This window comes from Onthophagus taurus, chromosome 3 (assembly GCF_036711975.1).
Source record: "Onthophagus taurus isolate NC chromosome 3, IU_Otau_3.0, whole genome shotgun sequence".
NCBI lineage: Eukaryota > Metazoa > Arthropoda > Insecta > Coleoptera > Scarabaeidae > Onthophagus > Onthophagus taurus.
This window is the reverse complement of record NC_091968.1, coordinates 5,586,980-5,607,900: the sequence shown is the minus strand read 5'-3', so window position 1 is coordinate 5,607,900 and position 20,921 is coordinate 5,586,980. Positions and strand designations below refer to the sequence as shown.

General features: G+C 29.1%; 1 protein-coding gene across 1 annotated transcript in view; it reads left to right on the top strand.

The window, feature by feature from the left end:
• LOC111418415 (protein artichoke) overlaps positions 1-20,921 on the top strand; it is a 52,277-nt gene that overhangs the window by 22,986 nt on the left and 8,370 nt on the right. Inside the window, exon 2 of the mRNA XM_071195150.1 lies at positions 14,493-16,494. Coding sequence (XP_071051251.1) covers positions 14,537-16,494 — 1,958 coding nt within the window. The 5' untranslated portion in view covers positions 14,493-14,536. The remainder of the gene's footprint in view (positions 1-14,492; positions 16,495-20,921) is intronic.

Below are 20,921 nucleotides of genomic sequence, written 5' to 3'. Positions count from 1 at the left end.
GTTTTTTTGTAACATGCCCCTCATCATAAGCGCTACAATCAACTTCATTTAAAACCATGAATTTATCAAATTTTTATATTTTCGTATTGTTCTCGATATTCATGAGTCTGAGAGCAAAAGTGAAAAAGAGCAATATTGGCAAGCATAAAATTTGCTGCAACTTCTATTCTAAAAGTTTTTTTGTAACATGCTCCTAATTATAAGTGCTACCATCAATTGCATTTAAAACCATGAATTCATAAAATTTTTATATTTTCGTATTTTTCTCGATATTTATGAGTCTGAGAGCAAAAGTGAAAGAGAGCAATATTGTTAAGAATAAAATTTGCTATAACTTCTATCCTAAAAGTTTTTTTGTAACATGCTCCTGATCATAAGCGCTACCATCAATTGCATTTAAAATCATGAATTCATAAAATTTTTTTATTTTCGTATTTTTCTCGATATTTATGAGTTTGAGAGCAAATGTGAAAAAGAGCAATATTGTTAATAACTATATATATATAGAGCAATATTCTAGAGCAATATTCTACAACTTTTATTCTAAAAGTTTTTTTGTAATATGCTTCGATTCCGAGAATAAAATTTGCTACAAGTTCTAAAACTAAGCCTGAAGACGCACGGCTAAGCCCGAAACTTTCTAATTTTCTAGCTTTAGCTTGCATATAACGGACTTTTAACTATAACGGACACTTTCTTACCCATATTAGTCGGTTATATCGAGGTTTAACTGTAATTACAAAATGTCTATCTGTTAAGAACCTCTTAAGAGTAGAAGCCTTATTCAGATTCGGTTAGCAGCGTTAATGTACCGTGAAAATGGATGGGTTTTACTCGCTTCTGAAGGTGCGGCTTCGTTTATAAAGGTTATGGTTCGGTTCTCTTCTAAATGGAACTGCACAGAGAGAATCTTGTTTTAAAACTATGTATAAAAGATGTGATTAGCGATACTAATAAGTGTTATAAAAAAATAAAACGATTTCAGAGAAAGACGTTATTTTTTAAAGAGAGTAGTTCAAACAAAAACAACGAGCCCTTCACAAAAGCGTTTCCGCCCTTTTCAAACCTCCCAATCAATTTCCGGTTAAAGCATCCGTATAATTCCCCCTCAACCTAACCCAACCAGAAAAGGGGATGTTTTTAGAAAACACACTCTTTTCCGGATAAATCGACTTTGAACTCATTCCCCCGCTTTGCCCCCCAATTTTCCGATTCGGACAATTTTTTTCGATTACAAAGCGTTTCATTTCGCGTTAAATGTATCCTCTGTCTCACACTGTCTCACGGTTTTCTTTTCTCTGACTCTCTCGTTAAAGATAAAAACGATACGTCTCACCAAACAACGGGACGTATCCTTTTGTGGGAGAACCTTGGTTTAGTTCACGTTATTTCATTGTCTCTTCGGCAACTGTCCCCCCTATTGTTCCCCGTTAAACGTCTGCCCGTGCAAATGTCACTGTGTTCTCGGTCCCCTTTATATTCGTCGTTCGAAGCGACCAAAACCATTGTGTTATTGGCCGTACTGAGCTGGTTTATTGTAGTTTAGAAAAAGACAGAGCTCCGACGACGGAAGGAGCTTTATTTCGCATCGTTTTCATTTCGAATACGATAAACTGCGCAATGGTGGTTTCTTTTATTTTGCGGGGTTTACTGTTTTAAATGAGATTTTAAGTTGTAATTGGATTCGTGATTTGTCTTTCATCTACTTTGGCTTTATTAAACCGGCGCATTCACCTAAATTTAATTCATCTACATTTTTTATTATGGAGTTATTCATACTTTTTGAAGAGTTATAAATAGTAGTCTTAAAAATCGATGTTAACGTAAAATCTCGACCGGTTAAGTTCTCGGGCTCTTTTCTCATAAAACTTATTTCAGCAAGCAAGTCCTGTGCCTTTTAATCGATTTCCCTCTCAAGCCGAAGAAGTAGGGCAACAAGGGGGACTACGTGCTCAAGTGGGGAATCAGTGGAGTGAATTAATCCTGTACATATTAGCGGGTCGCCCCGTGCCAGGAATAATCCTTATCGTTGAAAATCCACCTTGCTTTAAAAGAACAAACCCCGATATTTTTCTTTTTTAAACCGACAAAATCCACTTTTTAAATAAAAAATTTCTTATTATTTTACGTCTATAGAAATAGGGAATTATAAATAATAGTATTCAAATTGTTAAAACAACGTTTATCTATTTGCAAATACAGCAGAAATCGGATCACTGCATGTTATATTTGCTTAGCAAACACATATTACCAAACGCAATCACTTATTAATGATTTGCTATAGCGCATTCAAGAGCGAATAAGCGATAACAAACAATATGTTACATTTATTACTGTTATTTACAAATGAATTTAACGCCAATATAATAAATTTTCTTTTTAAAAAATTAATAATAAAAGAAGAGAGATAGACATTTTTGCTTTACAAATGTCTATAAAACGAATTAGTCAGCGAAACTCAAAATCTCGTACTAAAAATTGAACGCGAAATTATTCAGCTAAGAACCGAACCACTAGAATACAGGGTGGATTGGGTTTATACAGGGTGATTTATAACATACGGAGCAAACTAAAAGGGTATATATTTTCTTAATAATGTTTTGACCACAACTTAATAAACACAAAGATATAGAACGTTAAAGTTGCATTTCTTACCATATACGGTATTACGATACGTTTAAATTCAAACTAAGAATATTTCGGGGTTACTTAAACAATGCATAATTAACAAAAATAATAAAATCTATCTAATATAGCAGTTACGGCTATTTAAAAATTTGTTAAAACGCTCAAACCGTGGTGTTTGTTTATTGAGAACCGCTGATATAGTAGAAACCACGAGAGCTGGCAGTGACTTGACGTTTAAAAATGGTATGAATCAAGATATGGACGTACGATTTAGATTATTTCACCACATACATTTAAATGTATGTTAGGTTAAATACATAAAAAACGTCGCAATCCGCACTGTAGGATTTTTAGGTACACTTTAAACTTATTCATCCAGTTGTGAGGTTAGAAGTTTAGTGAAAAGTGGTGCTGTTGAATTTTGTTGTTCAAGAAGGTATTTCTTTGATAAATGGTTATTAGGTGTGATTATTACAGATCATTTTAAAAAGAAAACATTGAGCTTAAATTTAAAATAAGTCTCATTTCTTAATTTCAATAAACATGGTTTCTAAGAATTTTTAAATTAGCATCTTTTTTAACTCTTTCAAATGTAAGTGTTGTTTCAACATTTTTTTTCTTAATATTTTTCCAATCCAACCCAACAATTATTATACATCATTTTAAAGAGAAAACTTTGAGCTTTAATTTAAAATAAGTTTCATTCCTTAATTTCAATAAATACGGCTTACAGGAATTTTTAAATTAGCATCTTTTTAACATTTTTAGGTTATTCGAAAATGTAAGTTTTGTTTCAAAATTTTTTTTGTCAATATTTTTCCAATCCAACCCAACAATTATTATACATCATTTTAAAGAGAAAACTTTGAGCTTTAATTTAAAATAAGTTTCATTCCTTAATTCCAATAAATACGGCTTACAGGAATTTTTAAATTAATATATTTTTAACATTTTTAGGTTATTCGAAAATGTAAGTTTTGTTTCAAAATTTTTTTTCTCTATATTTTTCCAATCCAACCCAACAATTATTATACATCATTTTAAAGAGAAAGCTTTGAGCTTTAATTTAAAGTAAGTTTCATTCCTTAATTTCAATAAATACGGCTTACAGGAATTTTTAAAATAGCATCTTTTTTGACACTCTTAGGTTATACGAAAATGTAAGTTTTATTTCAACTTTTTTTTTCTCTATATTTTTCCAATCCAACCCAACAAATATTATACATCATTTTAAAGAGAAAGCTTTGAGCTTTAATTTAAAATAAGTTTCGGTCCTTAATTTCAATAAATACGGCTTTCAGGAATTTTTAAAATAGCGTCTTTTTTGACACTCTTAGGTTATACGAAAATGTAAGTTTTATTTCAACTTTTTTTTTCTCTATATTTTTCCAATCCAACCCAACAATTATTATACATCATTTTAAAGAGAAAACTTTGAGCTTTAATTTAAAATAAGTTTCATTCCTTAACTTCAATAAATACAGCTTTCAGGAATTTTTAAATTAGCATATTTTTAACATTTTTAGGTTATTCGAAAAAGTAAGTTTTTTTTCAAAATTTTTTTTCTCTATATTTTTCCAATCCAACCCAACAATTATTGTACATCATTTTAAAGAGAAAGCTTTGAGCTTTAATTTAAAATAAGTTTCATTCCTTAACTTCAATAAATACGGCTTCCAGGAATTTTTAAAATAGCATCTTTTTTGACACTCTTAGGTTATACGAAAATGTAAGTTTTATTTCAACTTTTTTTTTCTCTATATTTTTCCAATCCAACCCAACAATTATTATACATCATTCTAAAGAGAAAGCTTTGAGCTTTAATTTAAAATAAGTTTTATTCCTTAATTTCAATAAATACGGCTTACAGGAATTTTTAAATTAGCATATTTTTAACATTTTTAGGTTATTCGAGAATGTAAGTTTTGTTTCAAAAATTTTTTTCTCTATATTCTTCCAATTCAACCCAACAATTATTATACATCATTTTAAAGAGAAAACTTTGAGCTTTAATTTAAAACAAGTTTCATTCCTTAACTTCAATAAATACGGCTTCCAGGAATTTTTAAAATAGCATCTTTTTTGACACTCTTAGGTTATACGAAAATGTAAGTTTTATTTCAACTTCTTTTTTCTCTATATTTTTCCAATCCAACCCAACAATTATTATACATCATTTTAAAAAGAAAGCTTTGAGCTTTAATTTAGAATAAGTCTCATTCTTTAATTTCAATAAATACGGCTTCCAGGAATTTTTAAATTAGCATCTTTTTTGACACTTTTAGGTTATACGAAAATGTCAGTTTTAATTCAATACTCTTTTTCTCAATATTTTTTTAATTCAACCCATCGATTGTTATACATCGACTTAAACAGAAAGCTTCAAGCTTCAATTTAAAATAAGTTTTATTTCTTAATTTCAATAAACACGGTTTCCAGGAATTTTTGAATTAGCATCTTTTTTGACACTTAGACTATGCGAAAATAGGGGGATTGCATATTTTGCTAAAATTTTATTCCAAAGGCCTTTACTGAGTGTATTTTGATAGCGTTTTAATTCTATCTGATTCTGTCACAAAGTTTCAAAATGTTTGACGTCTTGGGACACAAAGGGTTAAGTAAGTTTTATTTAAACAGTGGTTCATAATTTGTTCATTAATTATTAATTTATTTCATTTTCGGCTTGTGAAAACACTAACAGATTCGTGACAACGCTCTCAAGACATTTCGATTTCAGGTTATAATTATAGAGTTACATCCCTTAGAAGAACAGACGTACTTTTTCGACGTGGCTATTTGAATTGTACAGCAGACATATTAAACTAAGCCACTCTCGTGGCGTCTACTATACCATGTTTTTATTGCTGCCAATCCAGTTAATTTGGTTACTTAGCAACGGACAAGTATTTTAATTATTTTTAATGAATATCAGCGTTTTTCAAAAATGGACGTTAAATTGTTTAAAAAATTAACATGCGATATCAGATCTATGTAACTATTAACTTTTTAACAGAACATTATTAAAAAAAATTCTTCAGTTTTATCTCTAGTACCTACCCTTTTAGTTTGCTCCGTATGTTATAAATCATCCTGTATATAAAAGCTCCAACCACAGAATAACTGTTTGGAAACTGTTTGAAGCCACTATATGGCTCCAATTAACGTTCTGACTGGTTGGGAATTCCTTAGAGGCAATTACACCTGTCAAATAATGCCGCCACATTTGAATTTCACTGCATCATGTGACATGTGAGATTGCATCTGACGAGCTTCCAACCAGTTATAACGTTAGCTGAAACAAAACTATAATGGCAATTATAATCTAATTATTTAATCATACAATTATTACTTTATTACACTCTTTCTGAAAACTCACTTTAAAGTGATATTTTCATTTGTCATTCTGAACAAACTCTATCTTTTAAAATTCTTAGCGGCAAATTTAAAAATATAACACGAATTGGAATTTATACTTTTTCAATTAAAAAAAGTATAATCAAAAAAGTATAATAATTGTTATTGCTGTCTCTTATTCCCAGTATTAATTACAAAATTGTTGGTTTAATTACATTATTTCAGTACAGACGCTAATGCCCTCTTACGGGGTGATTTCGACATACAATCAGTCACAAGTTCTCCTATCAAAGATACCTGGAGCTGATTCCGATTCGTTTTGGACAAAATAATTTTTATCGCCAACCGGCAGCAAAACCATACTTTATGGTATCCATTTGCGGCAGTAAAGTGACACTTTGTTCTACTGTCTAGTAAACTGTGGATTTAGCAGCAAATAATAGTATATTGTTTTATATGGAAGAGAAGCAGTGTTTTTATGGCGTGGTCGGTCGTTTAACGACGAACGCAGTGAGTCCGGCAATGACGGATCAGCCACAAACGAAACTGCTTCTCTTCCGAATAAAACATAGTATTTTTTCTTCAAAAAAATTTTTTCTTATTTTTTTATGTTATGGCTAAAGTGAAATTTACTTTAGCGCCATAACGCTGAAGTACTTTTTTGCTATGTTGATCTTAGCAACCGTCGTTATGCAAATTGTTGCATTAGTAAGTCATTGGACTTACTTCTACCGCGAGTAAACACGCGAACAAAGTTGTCATTTAATGATGTTTGAAGAAATAGTTATTTATATTACAAGTGGGCTAGAAACATAATTACTGTACGAGTGTTACAGCAGTAAGGTAAAGCAGTCGTAGATAAAATACTTCTGTCCACGACTACCTTATAATATATACCTTATGAATGAGTTATCTAAAACAAAATGGTAGTCATTTTTCACGGAGTGAATAATAGCGGTGAACAATAATCGTTATTCAGGGGTAGCCATCTTGACCTGACTAATAATAATTATTTGAAACGTTAAAAGTTCAAAAAACGTCAATTTAATTCAATTTTTTAGGAGTTTCTAAATGTTTGACATTAAAAACACCTAAACAAATTCCTTTTTTCGTATGATTTAAGCATAAATTAATTAATTTTCGTAAAGAAAACGACGTTTTATAAAACTGACATTTAATTTTGACAAATTGTTGTGAAGTTGGTTACAGTTAGTAACATTGAATTTGTGTCACATTGACGTTTAACCTTTATTCAAAAATTTATTAAAAAAATAAATTTATGGAATCAGTTTCAATAGTCGTGGACAAAGTATAGTATTCTACTCGCATATAATGAGCTATTATATGCTCATATAATAATATACTGTTATCTACGACTGCTTGGATAAATCATCATTACCACACTCATTTGAGGTGATTTGAGTTACGTAATGAAGTTCATTACCGCACTGGTTTCATTACGTAACGCATTTTTAGCCTAATCAGAACAGACTTAATTTATTGAAACGAGCAACAATACAAAAGAAAAAGTGCTACCTATTTAATGAGAAACAATACTGTTTTTCTTCAAAGGTCATGAAATGACAACTTTGTGGGCGTGTTTACTCGCGGTAGAAGTAAGTCATTGTTGCATAACGACGGTTGCTAAGATCAACATAGCCAAAAAGTACTTCAGCTAAAGTAAATTTCACTTTAGCGCCATAACATAAAAAAAATTTTTGAAGAAAAAATACTATGTTTTATTCGGAAGAGAAGCAGTTTCGTTTGTGGCTGGTCCGTCATTGCCGGACGAACGAAGTGAGATTCTGTCAGACAAGCCATAAGAAACACTGCTTCTCTTCCATATAAAACAATATACTGTTATTATAAACATATAATAATGATAAAGCATCACTTTGCTGACTTGGTATATAAATATTTTCTTTAACCTTGTTTTGTACAAACGTCATAGTAAATAGTTGACGTTTAATAACGATTTCATAAAATTTTCATATTTTCGTATTTTTCTCGATATTTATGCATCTAGGAGCAAAAGTGTAAAAGAGCAATATTGTTAAGAATAAAATTTGCTACAACTTTTATTCTAAAAGTCTTTTAGTAATATGCTCCGAATCCCGAGTGTTAGCATCAATAACATTGAAAACCATGAAATCAACAAATTTTCATATTTTCGTATTTTTCTCGATATTCATGAGTCTGAGAGCAAAAGTGAAAAAGAGCAATATTGTTAAGAATAAAATTTGCTACAACTTCCATTCTAAAAGTTTTTTTGTAACATGCTCCTCATCATAAGTGCTACCATCAATTGCATTTACAACCATGAATTCATAAAATATTTATATTTTCATATTTTTCTCGGTATTCATGAGTCTGAGAGCAAAAGTGTAAAAGAGCAATATTGTTAAGAATAAAATTTGCTACAACTTTGATTCGAAAAGTCCTTTTGTAATATGCTCCTATTGCCAAGCGTTAGCATCAATAGCATTGAAAACCACGAAATCAACAAGTTTTCATATTTTCGTATTTTGCTCGATATTCATGCTTCTGAGAGAAAAAGTGTAAAAGAGCAATATTGTTAAGAATAAAATTTGCTACAACTTTTATTGTAAACGTCTTTTAGTAATATGCTCCGAATCCCGAGCGTTAGCATCAATAGCATTGAAAACCACGAAATCAACAAATTTTCGTATTTTCGTATTTTTCTCAATATTCATGCATCTGAGAGCAAAAGTGTAAAAGAGTAATATTGTTAAGAATAAAATTTGCTACAACTTTGATTCGAAAAGTCCTTTTATAATATACTCCAAATCCCGAGCCATACCATCAATAGCATTGAAAACCACAAAATCAACAAATTTTCATATTTTCGTATTTTTCTCGATATTTATACATCTAGGAGCAAAACTGTAAAAGAGCAATATTGTTAAGAATAAAATTTGCTACAACTTTTATTCTAAAAGTCTTTTAGTAATATGCTCCGAATCCCGAGTGTTAGCATCAATAGCATTGAAAACCACGAAATCATCAAATTTTCATATTTTCGTATTTTTCTCGATATTCATGCATCTGATTGTGAGAGCAAACGTTTACAAGAGCAATATTGTTACGAATAAAAATTGCTACAACTTCTATTCGTAAAGTTCTTTTGTAATACGTTCCGAATCCCAAACATTACCATCAACAGCATGTAAAATCACGAATTCCAAATACGCTGCGCCTAATACGTATTATGCAAAATCTATTTTACGTTCCCAACCCTGATTGCAAAACATCATTCTGTGTAGTTCATAAATACAACGACGATAATTTGCGCGCCATGTTTCGTTTGTAGTTCAACTTCATGCAATCGATCAATTGCAATCCACTTTAATGTTTTAACTATCAGCTTAATAATCTTAACTTTAGCTTCACTTGTTCTTCTTGGCGAGGAATAAAGTCGTCTTTTATCATAACATATGTTCATCTCCCTCCCATCAATATTGTTTTTGTTATCTCTTAATATCGTTCCTAACATCTCATGTCTCAAAATGTTTTATATTATATTGATTACGCAGAATTAACAATGAATGCAAGAATATAAATTATAAGATTTGAAAAGTGAGGAAAGCAATAAAGTCAATAAACCGCTCTGCAGGGACCTTTGTCAGATCCCAACTAGTTCCTATCCGTTTGATAACCAATACGCATAACATAATTGTCAGGGATGGGAATTCCTCCGACAGCTTCGCAAAGGCAAAGGAATCACTAATATCATACATAGTACGACTCCAGAGGGAATTATAATTACGCCGGAAAATTTGAAATATATGTAGAACTAAATAATTTTATATCACAAAAAAATACCAATACATTTTTTGTTAAATATCTCTTCACAGCATTTTTTTTATTAAACAACAATTTATTGTGTTACCAAAAAAATCGTTATAAAATGTATCAGAATTTTTAACTGTATCATTATAGTTAAAATTGAAATAGCGGTTTAATTGAATCAATTTGTTCTTTTTGCACTGCTTTTTGTTTTTATTTTTTTTACGTTGCCGTTGGATTGTTGTTGTGGATGCAAGGGGAGTGGCGGGGTTAGCGAACCGGAAGCTCCGGGCAATTAATATTCAACAGCCGGCGGCTTCGGACCGCGGCAAAGGGACGTCAAATAAATTTTCAGGCCGCAACCCTGAAATCCGAACCGAACGGAGACGGTTCCATTGTTATTGACAGGTTCATAAAGCCCTTAGCCACCGTTTGACAAATGTACGCACTCTCGCAAACGCGTTTCTACCACGTTACATTTCAATTTCGAATCGAAGTGGTCAGTTTCAGTCGAATTATCTGTTTGTCTGCAGGTACTGTTTCATTAATTTAATTGTGACAAACAAAAAGAAAATAAATTATCACTTTACAAAGAGTTTACTATTTGATGTTTATCATATGACTAAATCTAGAATATAAAATGTATAAGAAAATAACAATTTTATCAACTCCTAGTCTGAAACGATAGATGGGAAATTGAGGGGAAAAGCTTTTTAGTAAAGAGCGAAAATTCTTCCAACTCGTTTAAAGGACTTGAGCCCGATTGTTTGCTTATAGTTAATGCCATCCATTAAAAACGGATTGGAAACCCAAACCTAAACACGATCTCTACCACACTCAACTAACCCGTAACCCAATCTACCCGATTTGATAGTCAAATCAAAATGAACTTATTCGGAGGGAAAAAATAGTTTAGTGTTTGGATGGTCAGAGTATTGGTGTCTTTTATAAAAGGCCAGATTTTAATATCTGTTATAATTGCAGAAAAAAATTGTTTAATCCGAAACTGCTACGAATTAAGTTATAAAACTTTTCGAGGATATAAAGGTTAGGTTGGTGACAAATTTTAAATGAAATGAAACTTTTTAAGGTTATAAAGGAACGTTTAAGGTTGGGTTTCACCAAATTTTAAGTTTCCACGGTGACTAATTCATTTTATAGACATTTTTAAAGCAAAAGTGTTTAAATTTAAACAAGGTCTGTTTAGTTATTTTCAGAATTTTTGGATTTTCATTAATTTTTAAAAAAGATTTATTATTGATGTTAAATCTATTTCTAAATAACAGCAATTAATGTAACATATTGTTTGTTATCGCTTATTCGCTCTTGAATATCGAGAAAAATACGAAAACATGAAAATTTGTTGATTTTGTTGAAATTTGCATTCGGAGCATATTACAAAAGGACTTTCTGTTGAAATGTTATATTTTATCATAAAGCAATCCCAATCAAGAGTGCATTAATGTTTTATGAGTAGTTATACACAATATAAAACAAGTGAATATTGTTATTATTAATTGTCAATATACATATAAAAATAATAAAAAGGTTTGTTAAACTGTTAAAACATATCACGCATAATCTTAATAGGTTATGGGTCCAGATATAAAACAGTAACAAAAACAAACCTTTAAAAGAGAGACAACGATCAAAATTTCACAAAAGAAGTATATAAAAGATATTCTACAGCGATTTGGTATGGAAAACTCAAAACCAGTCAGTACACCAATGATGGACCCAAATGCAAAATTAGAAAAACCTGAAGTAAAAAACGAAGAAATAATGAAAAAGTATCCATATCAAAGTCTGATCGGAAGTTTAATGTATGCATCAATTGGTACAAAACCAGATATTACATTTAGCGTTAATTTAAGTCAATTTAACACAAATTACAACGAGAGTCATTGGATTGCCGCAAAAAGAGTGTTAAGGTAATTAAAAGGAACAATAAGTTTAGAACTAACTTATAGAACTTCAGGGAAAGAAATGGAATGTTATACAGATGCAGGTTGGGGATCATCTATAGATGATCGGCGCTCTTATAGTGGTTATCTGTTTAAAACGGCAAATGTAGCAATCTCTTGGGAAACTAAAAAACAAAGGACCGTTGCTTTATCAAGCACAGAAGCTGAATACATGAGCCTTACTGAAGCAGCTAAAGAAGCACTGTATCAGAAAAAAATCTCATTGGAATTAAAATTCAATTTAAAAAGTTGGCAAAAACAACGTGTATCATAGTAGGACTAAACACATAGATATAAAATATCATTTCATAAGAACAGCTTTGGAAGATAACGTTATCAATTTAAAATATTGTCAAACAGAAGAAATGATTGCCGACGTGCTAACAAAGCCGTTACCAAAACCAAAATTAGAAAAGTTTGACTATGATTGGCCTTGAGGGGGAGTGTTGAAATGTTATATTTTATCATAAAGGATTCGGTGCATATTACAAAAAGACTTTTAGAATAAAAGATGTAGCAAATTCTATTAACAAAATCTTTCTTTTACACTTTTGCTCTCAGATGCATGAATATTGAGAAAAACACGAAAATATGAAAATGTGTTGATTCCCTGGTTTTCAATGCTATTGATGCTAACGCTCGGGATTTGGACCATATTACTAAAAGACTTTTAGAACAAAAATTCTAGCAAATTTTATTCTTAACAATATTGCTCTTTTATACTTTTGCTCTCAGATGTATGAATGTCGAGAAAAATACGAAAATATGAAAATTTGTTGATTTAGTGGTTTTCAATGCTATTGATGATAACGCTTGGGATTCGGAACATACTACAAAAAGACTTTTAAAATAGAAGTTGTAGCAAATTTTATTCTTAACAATATTGCTCTTTTGCTCGTAGATGCATAAATATCGAGACAAATAGGAAAATATGAAAATTTGTTGATTTCGTGGTTTCAAAGCTATTGATGCTATCGCTTGGGAGTCGGAGCATACTACAAAAAGACTTTTGGAATAGAAGTTGTAGCAAATTTTATTCTTAACAATATTGCTCTTTCACACTTTTGCTCTGAGATGCATGAATGTCGAGAAAAATACGAAAATATGAAAATTTGTTGATTTCGTGCTTTTCAATGCTATTGATGCTAACGCTCAGGATTCGGAACATATAACAAAAAGACTTTTAGAGTAAAAGTTATAGCAAATTTTATTCTTAACAATATTGCTCGTTTAGACTTTTGTTCCCAAATGGATAACTATCGAGAAAAGTACGAAAATATGAAAATTTGTTGATTTCGTGGTTTCAAAGCTATTGATGCTATCGCTTGGGATTCGGAGCATCTTACACAAGGACTTTTAGGATAAAAGTTGTAGCAAATTTTATTCTTAACAAAATATTTCTTTTACACTTTTGCTCTCAGGTGCATACATATCGAGAAAAATACGAAAATTTGTTGAAATAACTGATACAAACATCATGTTTGTACAAAACAAGGTTAAAAAAAATTGTTTTCTTTAAAACGAATCGGAATTAAGACATGAAACTTTTTGAAGTTACAAAGGAACGTTTGAGGTTAGGTTGTACCAAATTTTAAGTTTCCACTTTGGTTAATTTATTATTTAGACATTTTTAAACATCTTCAATTTGATATGACGTTTATTCAAAACAAGGTTAAAGAAAAAAATTGTTTTCTCCAAAACGAATCGGAATTAAGAAATGAAACTTTTTGAGGTTATTAAGGAACGTTTGCGGTTAGGGTGTACCAAATTTTAAGGTTCCACGGTGACTAATTAATTTTATAAACATATTTAAACATCGTCAATTTGGTATGTCTTTGTACAAAACAAGGTTAAAGAAAAAAATTGTTTTCTCCAAAACGAATCGGAATTAAGAAATGAAACTTTTTGAGGTTATTAAGGAACGTTTGAGGTTAGGTTGTACCAAATTTTAAGTTTCCACTGTGGCTAATTTATTATTTAGACATTTTTAAACATCTTCAAGTTGATATGACGGTTGTTCAAAACAAGGTTAAAGAAAAAAATTGTTTTCTCCAAAACGAATCGGAATTAAGAAATGAAACTTTTTGAGGTTATTAATGAACGTTTGAGGTTAGCTTGTACCAAATTTTAAGTTTCCACTGTGTCTAATTTATTATTTAGACATTTTTAAACATCTTCAATTTGATATGACATTTGTTCAAAACAAGGTTAAAGAAAAAAATTGTTTTCTCCAAAACCAATCGGAATTAAAACATGAAACTTTTTGAGGTTATTAAGGAACGTTTGAGGTTAGGTTGTACCAAATTTTAAGTTTCCACTGTCGCTAATTTATTACTTAGACATTTTTAAACATCTTCAATTTGATATGACATTTGTTCAAAACAAGGTTAAAGAAAAAAATTGTTTTCTCCAAAACGAATCGGAATTAAGACATGAAACTTTTTGAGGTTATAAAGGAACGTTTGAGGCTAGATTGTACCAAATTTTAAGTTTCCACGGTAACTAATTCATTTTATAAACATTTTTAAACATCGTCAATTTGATATGCGTTTGTACAAAAGAAGGTTAAGAAAAAAATTGTTTTCTCCAAAACGAATCGGAATGAAGAAATGAAACTTTTTGAGGTTATTAAGGAACATTTGAGGTTGGACTGTACCAATTTTTAACTTTCGACGGTGTAACAATCTTGACTTAATCCATCCACATCGAAATTTAATAAAATTTTGTTTCTCTTTTCAGAAAATGTTCTCTTCGATAACAATCCCATCGATGTCCGGCTCCTGATGGCGCTAAATGGCGCCCACTTGTTCACCCTAATTGTAACGGCAGGACTCCTCATTACAACCTGCCCAAGGGCTCAAGAAGACATAGAAGTCCACTGTCCGGACGTCCATCAAAACCCATCGTGTCCCTGTTACAGTTTTGAAGACGGAATTTTTCTAGAATGCCCAGCGGCGACATCAAACTCACTAAGACAAGTTTTAAAAACCGTCCACGGTCCAATCCAATCATTAAGCGTCTACGACCTGGACAAATCCATAACGAAATTGTCGTCAGATTTTTTCCCAGATGGAACCGTCATCAAACATTTACAAATTTCCCAATCGAATATCGAGGAATTACTCGATGACGCATTGTTCGTTTTAAAACCGGAAATTGAATCGATTAGTTTATTATCGGGACAATTAAAAGAAATTCCCCAGAAAGCTTTTAGCGGTTTGCTAAAGTTAATCGCTTTAGATTTGGAATCGAATGAAATTTCTGATTTACCAAGTTATAGTTTTTACGGGTTAAACTTGATTAAATTGAACGTGAAAGGGAATAAAGTTTTAAAAATTTCCGAGTATGGTTTTGCTGGATTAGAAGGAACTTTAACCGAATTGGATTTATCCGAAAATCGATTACAATATTTTCCAATAACATCATTAAGGCGATTGGATCGATTAAAAATATTAAAATTAGCTTGGAACGAAATTAATAAGATACAAGATGATGGTTACTCAAGATTGGACGCTTTATTATATTTAGATTTGAGCTCAAATAATTTCGAAGATTTAGGCGAAGAATGTTTTAAACCAACCCCGTCCGTAAAAACTTTAAGTTTATATTACAACATTATCGAAAGCGTCCACCCAAACGCATTTATTTCTTTAATTAATTTAGAATCGATCGATTTGAGTCATAATAAAATCGTCTTTTTGGATTCGCAAACGTTTCAATCGAATAAAAATTTGAGGTCGATCGATTTAAGTCATAATCACATCCATTATATTAACGGTTTATTTTCGAGATTACCAGAACTTAAAGAACTTTTATTATCGGAGAATAACGTCCTTGAAATACCGTTAGATGCTTTTACTGATTCGGAAAATATCACGATTATTTATTTACAACAAAACGCAATAAGACAAATTCATCCAAACTCGTTGACAACTTTAATTAATTTATCTCAACTTCATTTGAGCTCGAATTTTATCCCGATGATACCGAAAGATTTATTTATTGAAAATAAAAATTTAACATCGTTAAGTTTAGATTCAAACTTAATCGTTGATTTGGATCCAGGAACTTTTGATAAGACCGTGTCTTTAAAAGAGATTCGGCTTCATAATAATCGTATCAAAACGATTTATCGCGGAGTTTTTGACCCTTTACCGTCGTTGTTAGAGCTTCACCTACAAAATAATTTGATTTCAACGATTGATGTTGGCTCATTTCGAACGTTACAAAGTTTACAGCACGTCAATTTGCAAGGGAATGAAATCGTCGAATTGGAAGACGTTTTTATGAGAGAATCACCGTCGTTAATTTCAATACAATTGGATTCGAATCGAATCGTTTCGTTAAGTAACGATTCATTAAAAGGACAATCGAGCGTTCAAATAATGTGGTTAAGTCATAATAAATTAAAAAAATTAGATAGGGCTTTATTTCGGGATTTATTATTGATACAGAGAGTTTATTTAAATAATAATAGTATTAATACGATTGAGGATAAGACTTTCGAACCGATGCAAGCTTTAAAATTCCTCGATTTGAGTATAAATCAATTAAAAGTTATAACCACGACTACGTTCGCTGAATTACACGATTTAGAAGAACTTTATTTAGCTGGGAATGGAATCGAAATGATCGAACAGAAAGCTTTGGTTAATTTGAAAAAGTTAAGGGTTTTAGATTTATCGAATAATTTATTGAGTGTTCTCCAAGAGGATGTTTTTCAAGAACGTTTACCGATAAGGTTTGATTTGAAATTATAACAATAATTTATATCCGCCAAAAAGTTTGCAACACCCTTTTGATTTATAAATTTGGCTATTTTTACTTTAATACTTTTTTCTGTAAATTATTATATCATATCATAAACTAGAATCTTTAAGCTACAATTTAACATACATATCATATCATGATCCTGAAAAATGCAGTCGATATGTTTTTTTTTTCTGAAAACTTCGTATTATATGAGATTTATAAATTTGATATTTCTTCAATTAAAATTTTTATTATCCTACATCAAGATATTTTTATATCTTATAATAGACTGGAGTCTTTTAGCTTAAATTTAAGATATAAATCGTTTTTTAACTGTTCAAAATGCAGTTGGTATGATTTTTTTTAAAATTGATTGTTTGTTTATGTATAAATTTGACAATTCCGCAATTAAAACTTTTTTGCAGGAAATTTTTATTATTTAGCTTTTCTTTTAGCTTCTATTTAGCATATAAATCCTTTTATAACTGTTAAAAATACAGTTGGCATGATTCTGGGAAATTCTCAATTTTCAATAATATTACCTTATAGTTTTTATATCATATCATAAACTGGAATCTTTAAGCTATAATTTAACATACAAATCATAGCATGATTCGGAAAAATACGGCCGATACGATTTTTTTGAAAATTTCCTATTATTTTGATTTATAAATTTGACAATTCCTTTAATGACATTTTCCTGAAAATTTCAGTAATATTACCTTATAGTCTTTATATCATATCATAAACTAAAATCTTTAAGCTACAATTTAACACACGTATCATATGATAATTCTTAAAAATACAGCGGATACGATTTTTTGAAAATTATGTACTATTTTTGATTTATAAATTTGACAATTCCTACTGTAATGATTTTTTCTTGGAAATTTCAATAATATTACCTAATAGTCTTTTTATCGTATCATAAACTAGAATCTTTAAGCTACAATTTAACATACATATCATATCATGATTCGGAAAAATACAGCTGATATGAGTTTTTGAAAATTACGTGTTATTTTTGATTTATGAATTTGACAATTCTTTCTTTCATGACTTTTCCCTGAAAATTTCAATAATATTACCTTATAGTCTTTATATCATATCATAAACTACAATCTTTAAGCTACAATTTAACATACGTATCATATCATGATTCTTAAAACTACAGCTGCAACGATTTTTTGAAAATTATGTATTATTTTTGATTTATAAATTTGACAATTCTTTCATTAACGACTTTTTCCTGAAAACTTCAAAAATATTACGTTATAGTCTTTATATCATATCATAAACTACAATCTTTAAGCTACAATTTAACATACGAATCATATCATGATTCTTAAAAATACAGTCGATACGATTTTTTGAAAATTATCTATATTTTTTGATTTATAAATTTGACAATTTCTACTTTAATAATATTTTTCTGGAAATTTCAATAATATTACATAATAGCTTTTATATCATATCACAAATTACAATCTTTAAGCTACAATTTAACATACGTATCATATATCATTAGGATTCTTAAAAATATAACCGACACGATTTTTTGAAAATTACCTATAATTTATAAATTTGACAATTTCTACTTTAATATTTTTCTGGAAATTTCAATAATATTAGCTTGTAGTAGTTATATCATATCATAAACTGCAATCTATAAGCTACAATTTAACATACATATCATATCATGATTCTTAGGAATACAGCCGATATGATTTTTTTAAAAGTACCTATTATTTTGATTTATAAATTGACAATTTGCTCTTTAATAATTTTTTTTTAGAAATCTCAATGGTATTATCCTATAGTTATTTTATCGTATCATAAACTAGAATCTTTAAGCTACAATTTAACATACATATCATATCATGTTCTTAAAAATACAGCCGATACGATTTTTTGCAAATTATCTATGATTTATAAATTTGACAGTTGTTTAATCTTGTTTAATAGTTGTTCCTGGAAATTTCAATAATATTCAATTATAGTTTTTATATCATATCATAAACTGGAATGTTTAAGCAACAATTTAACGTCCGTATCATATAATAATATTAGCTTGTAGTAGTTATATCATATCATAAATTACAATCTTTAAGCTACAATTTAACATATGAGCCGATATGATTTTTTGCAAATTATCTATAATTAATAGTTGTTTCCTCGAAATTTCAATAATATTATCTTATAGTCTTTATATCACATCATTAACCGGAATCTTTAAGCTACAATTTAACATACGAATCATATCATGATTCTTAATAATACAGCTGATACGATTTTTTGAAAATTAAGTATTGTTTTTGATTTATAAATTTGACAATTTCTTCTTTAATGACTTTTTCCTGGAAATTTCAATAATATTATCTTATAGTCTTTATATCATATCATAAACTAGAATCTTTAAACTACAATTTAACATACGTATCATATCATGATTCTTAAAAATACGGCTGATACGATTTTTTGAAAATTACGTATTATTTTTGATTTATATATTTGACAATTCCTTCTTTAATGACTTTTTCCTGGAAATTTCAATAATATTATCTTGTAGTCTTTATATCATATCATAAACTAGAATCTTTAAACTACAATTTAACATACGTACCATATCATGATTCTTAAAAATACAGGTGATACGATTTTTTGAATGTTACTTATAATTTTTGATTTATAAATTTGACAATTCCTTCTTTAGTGATATTTTCCTGGAAATTTCAATCATATTACCTTACAGTCTTTATATCATATCATAAAATAGAATGTTTTAGTTACAATTTAACATACGTATCATATCATGATTCTGAAAAATACAGCTGATACGATTTTTTGAAAATTACGTATTATTTTTGAATTATAAATTTGACAATTCCTTCTTTAATGACATTTTTCTCGAAATTTCAATAATATTACCTTATTATCTTTTTATCATATCATAAACCAGAATTTTTAAGCTACAATTTAACATATATATCATATAATGATTCTTAAAAGTACGGCAGATACGATTTTGTGAAAAACAAGTATTTTTGATGAATAAATTTGACAATTCCTTCTTTAATGCCTTTTTCCTGAAAATTTCAATAATATTATCTTATAGTCTTTATATCATATCATAAACTAGAATCTTTAAGCTACAATTTAACATACATATCATATCATTATCCTTAAAAATAAAGTCGATACGATTTTTTGAAAATTACGTATTACTTTTGATTTATAAATTTGACAATTCCTTCTTTAATGATTTTTTTTTGGAAATTTCTATAATATTACGTTATAGCCTTCTTATCATATCATAAACTAGAATCTTGAAGCTAAAATTTGATATACGTATCATATCATGATTCTTAAAAATACAGCTGATACGATTTTTTGAAAAATACGTATTATTTTTATTTATTAATTTGACAATACCTTCTTTATGACATTTTCCTGAAAATTTCAATAATTTTTCCTTATAGTCTTTATATCATATCATAAACTAGAATCATTAAGCTACAATTTAACATACGAATCATATCATAATTCTTAAAAATAAAGCTGATACGATTTTTTGAAAATTACGTATTATTTTTATTTATTAATTTGACAATTCCTTTTTTAATGACTTTTTCCTGGAAATTTCAATTATATTATCTTATAGTCTTTATATCATATCATAAACCGGAATCTTTAAGCTACAATTTAACATATATATCATATAATGTTTCTTAAAAATACAGCAGATACGATTTTTTGAAAAACAAGTATTTTTGATGAATAAGTTTGACAATTCTTTCTTTAATGACATTTTCCTGGAAATTTCAATAATATCACCTGATAGTCATGATGTCATATCATAAACTAGAATCTTTAAGCTACAATTTAACATACGTATCATATGATGATTCTTAAAAATACAGCTGATACGATATTTTGAAAATTTAGTATTATTTTTGATTTATAAATTTGACAATTCCCTTCTTTAATGATATTTTTCTGTAACTTTCAATAATATTACCTTATAGTCTTTATACCATATCGTAAACTAGAATCTTTAAGCTACAATTTAACATACGTATCATATCATAATTTTTAAAAATACAGCCGATACGATTTTTTGAAAATTTCGTATTATTTTTGATTTATAAATTTGACAATTCCTTCTTTAATGACTTTTTCTTGGAAATTTTAATAATATTATCTTATAGTCTTTATATCATATCATAAGCCGGAATCTTTAAGCTACAATTTAACATATATATCATATAATGTTTCTTAAAAATACAGCAGATACGATATTTTGCAAAACCAGTATTTTTGATGAATAAGTTTGACAATTCCTTTTTTAATGACATTTTCCTGGAAATTTCAATTATATCACCTGATAGTCATGATGTCATATCATAAACTAGAATC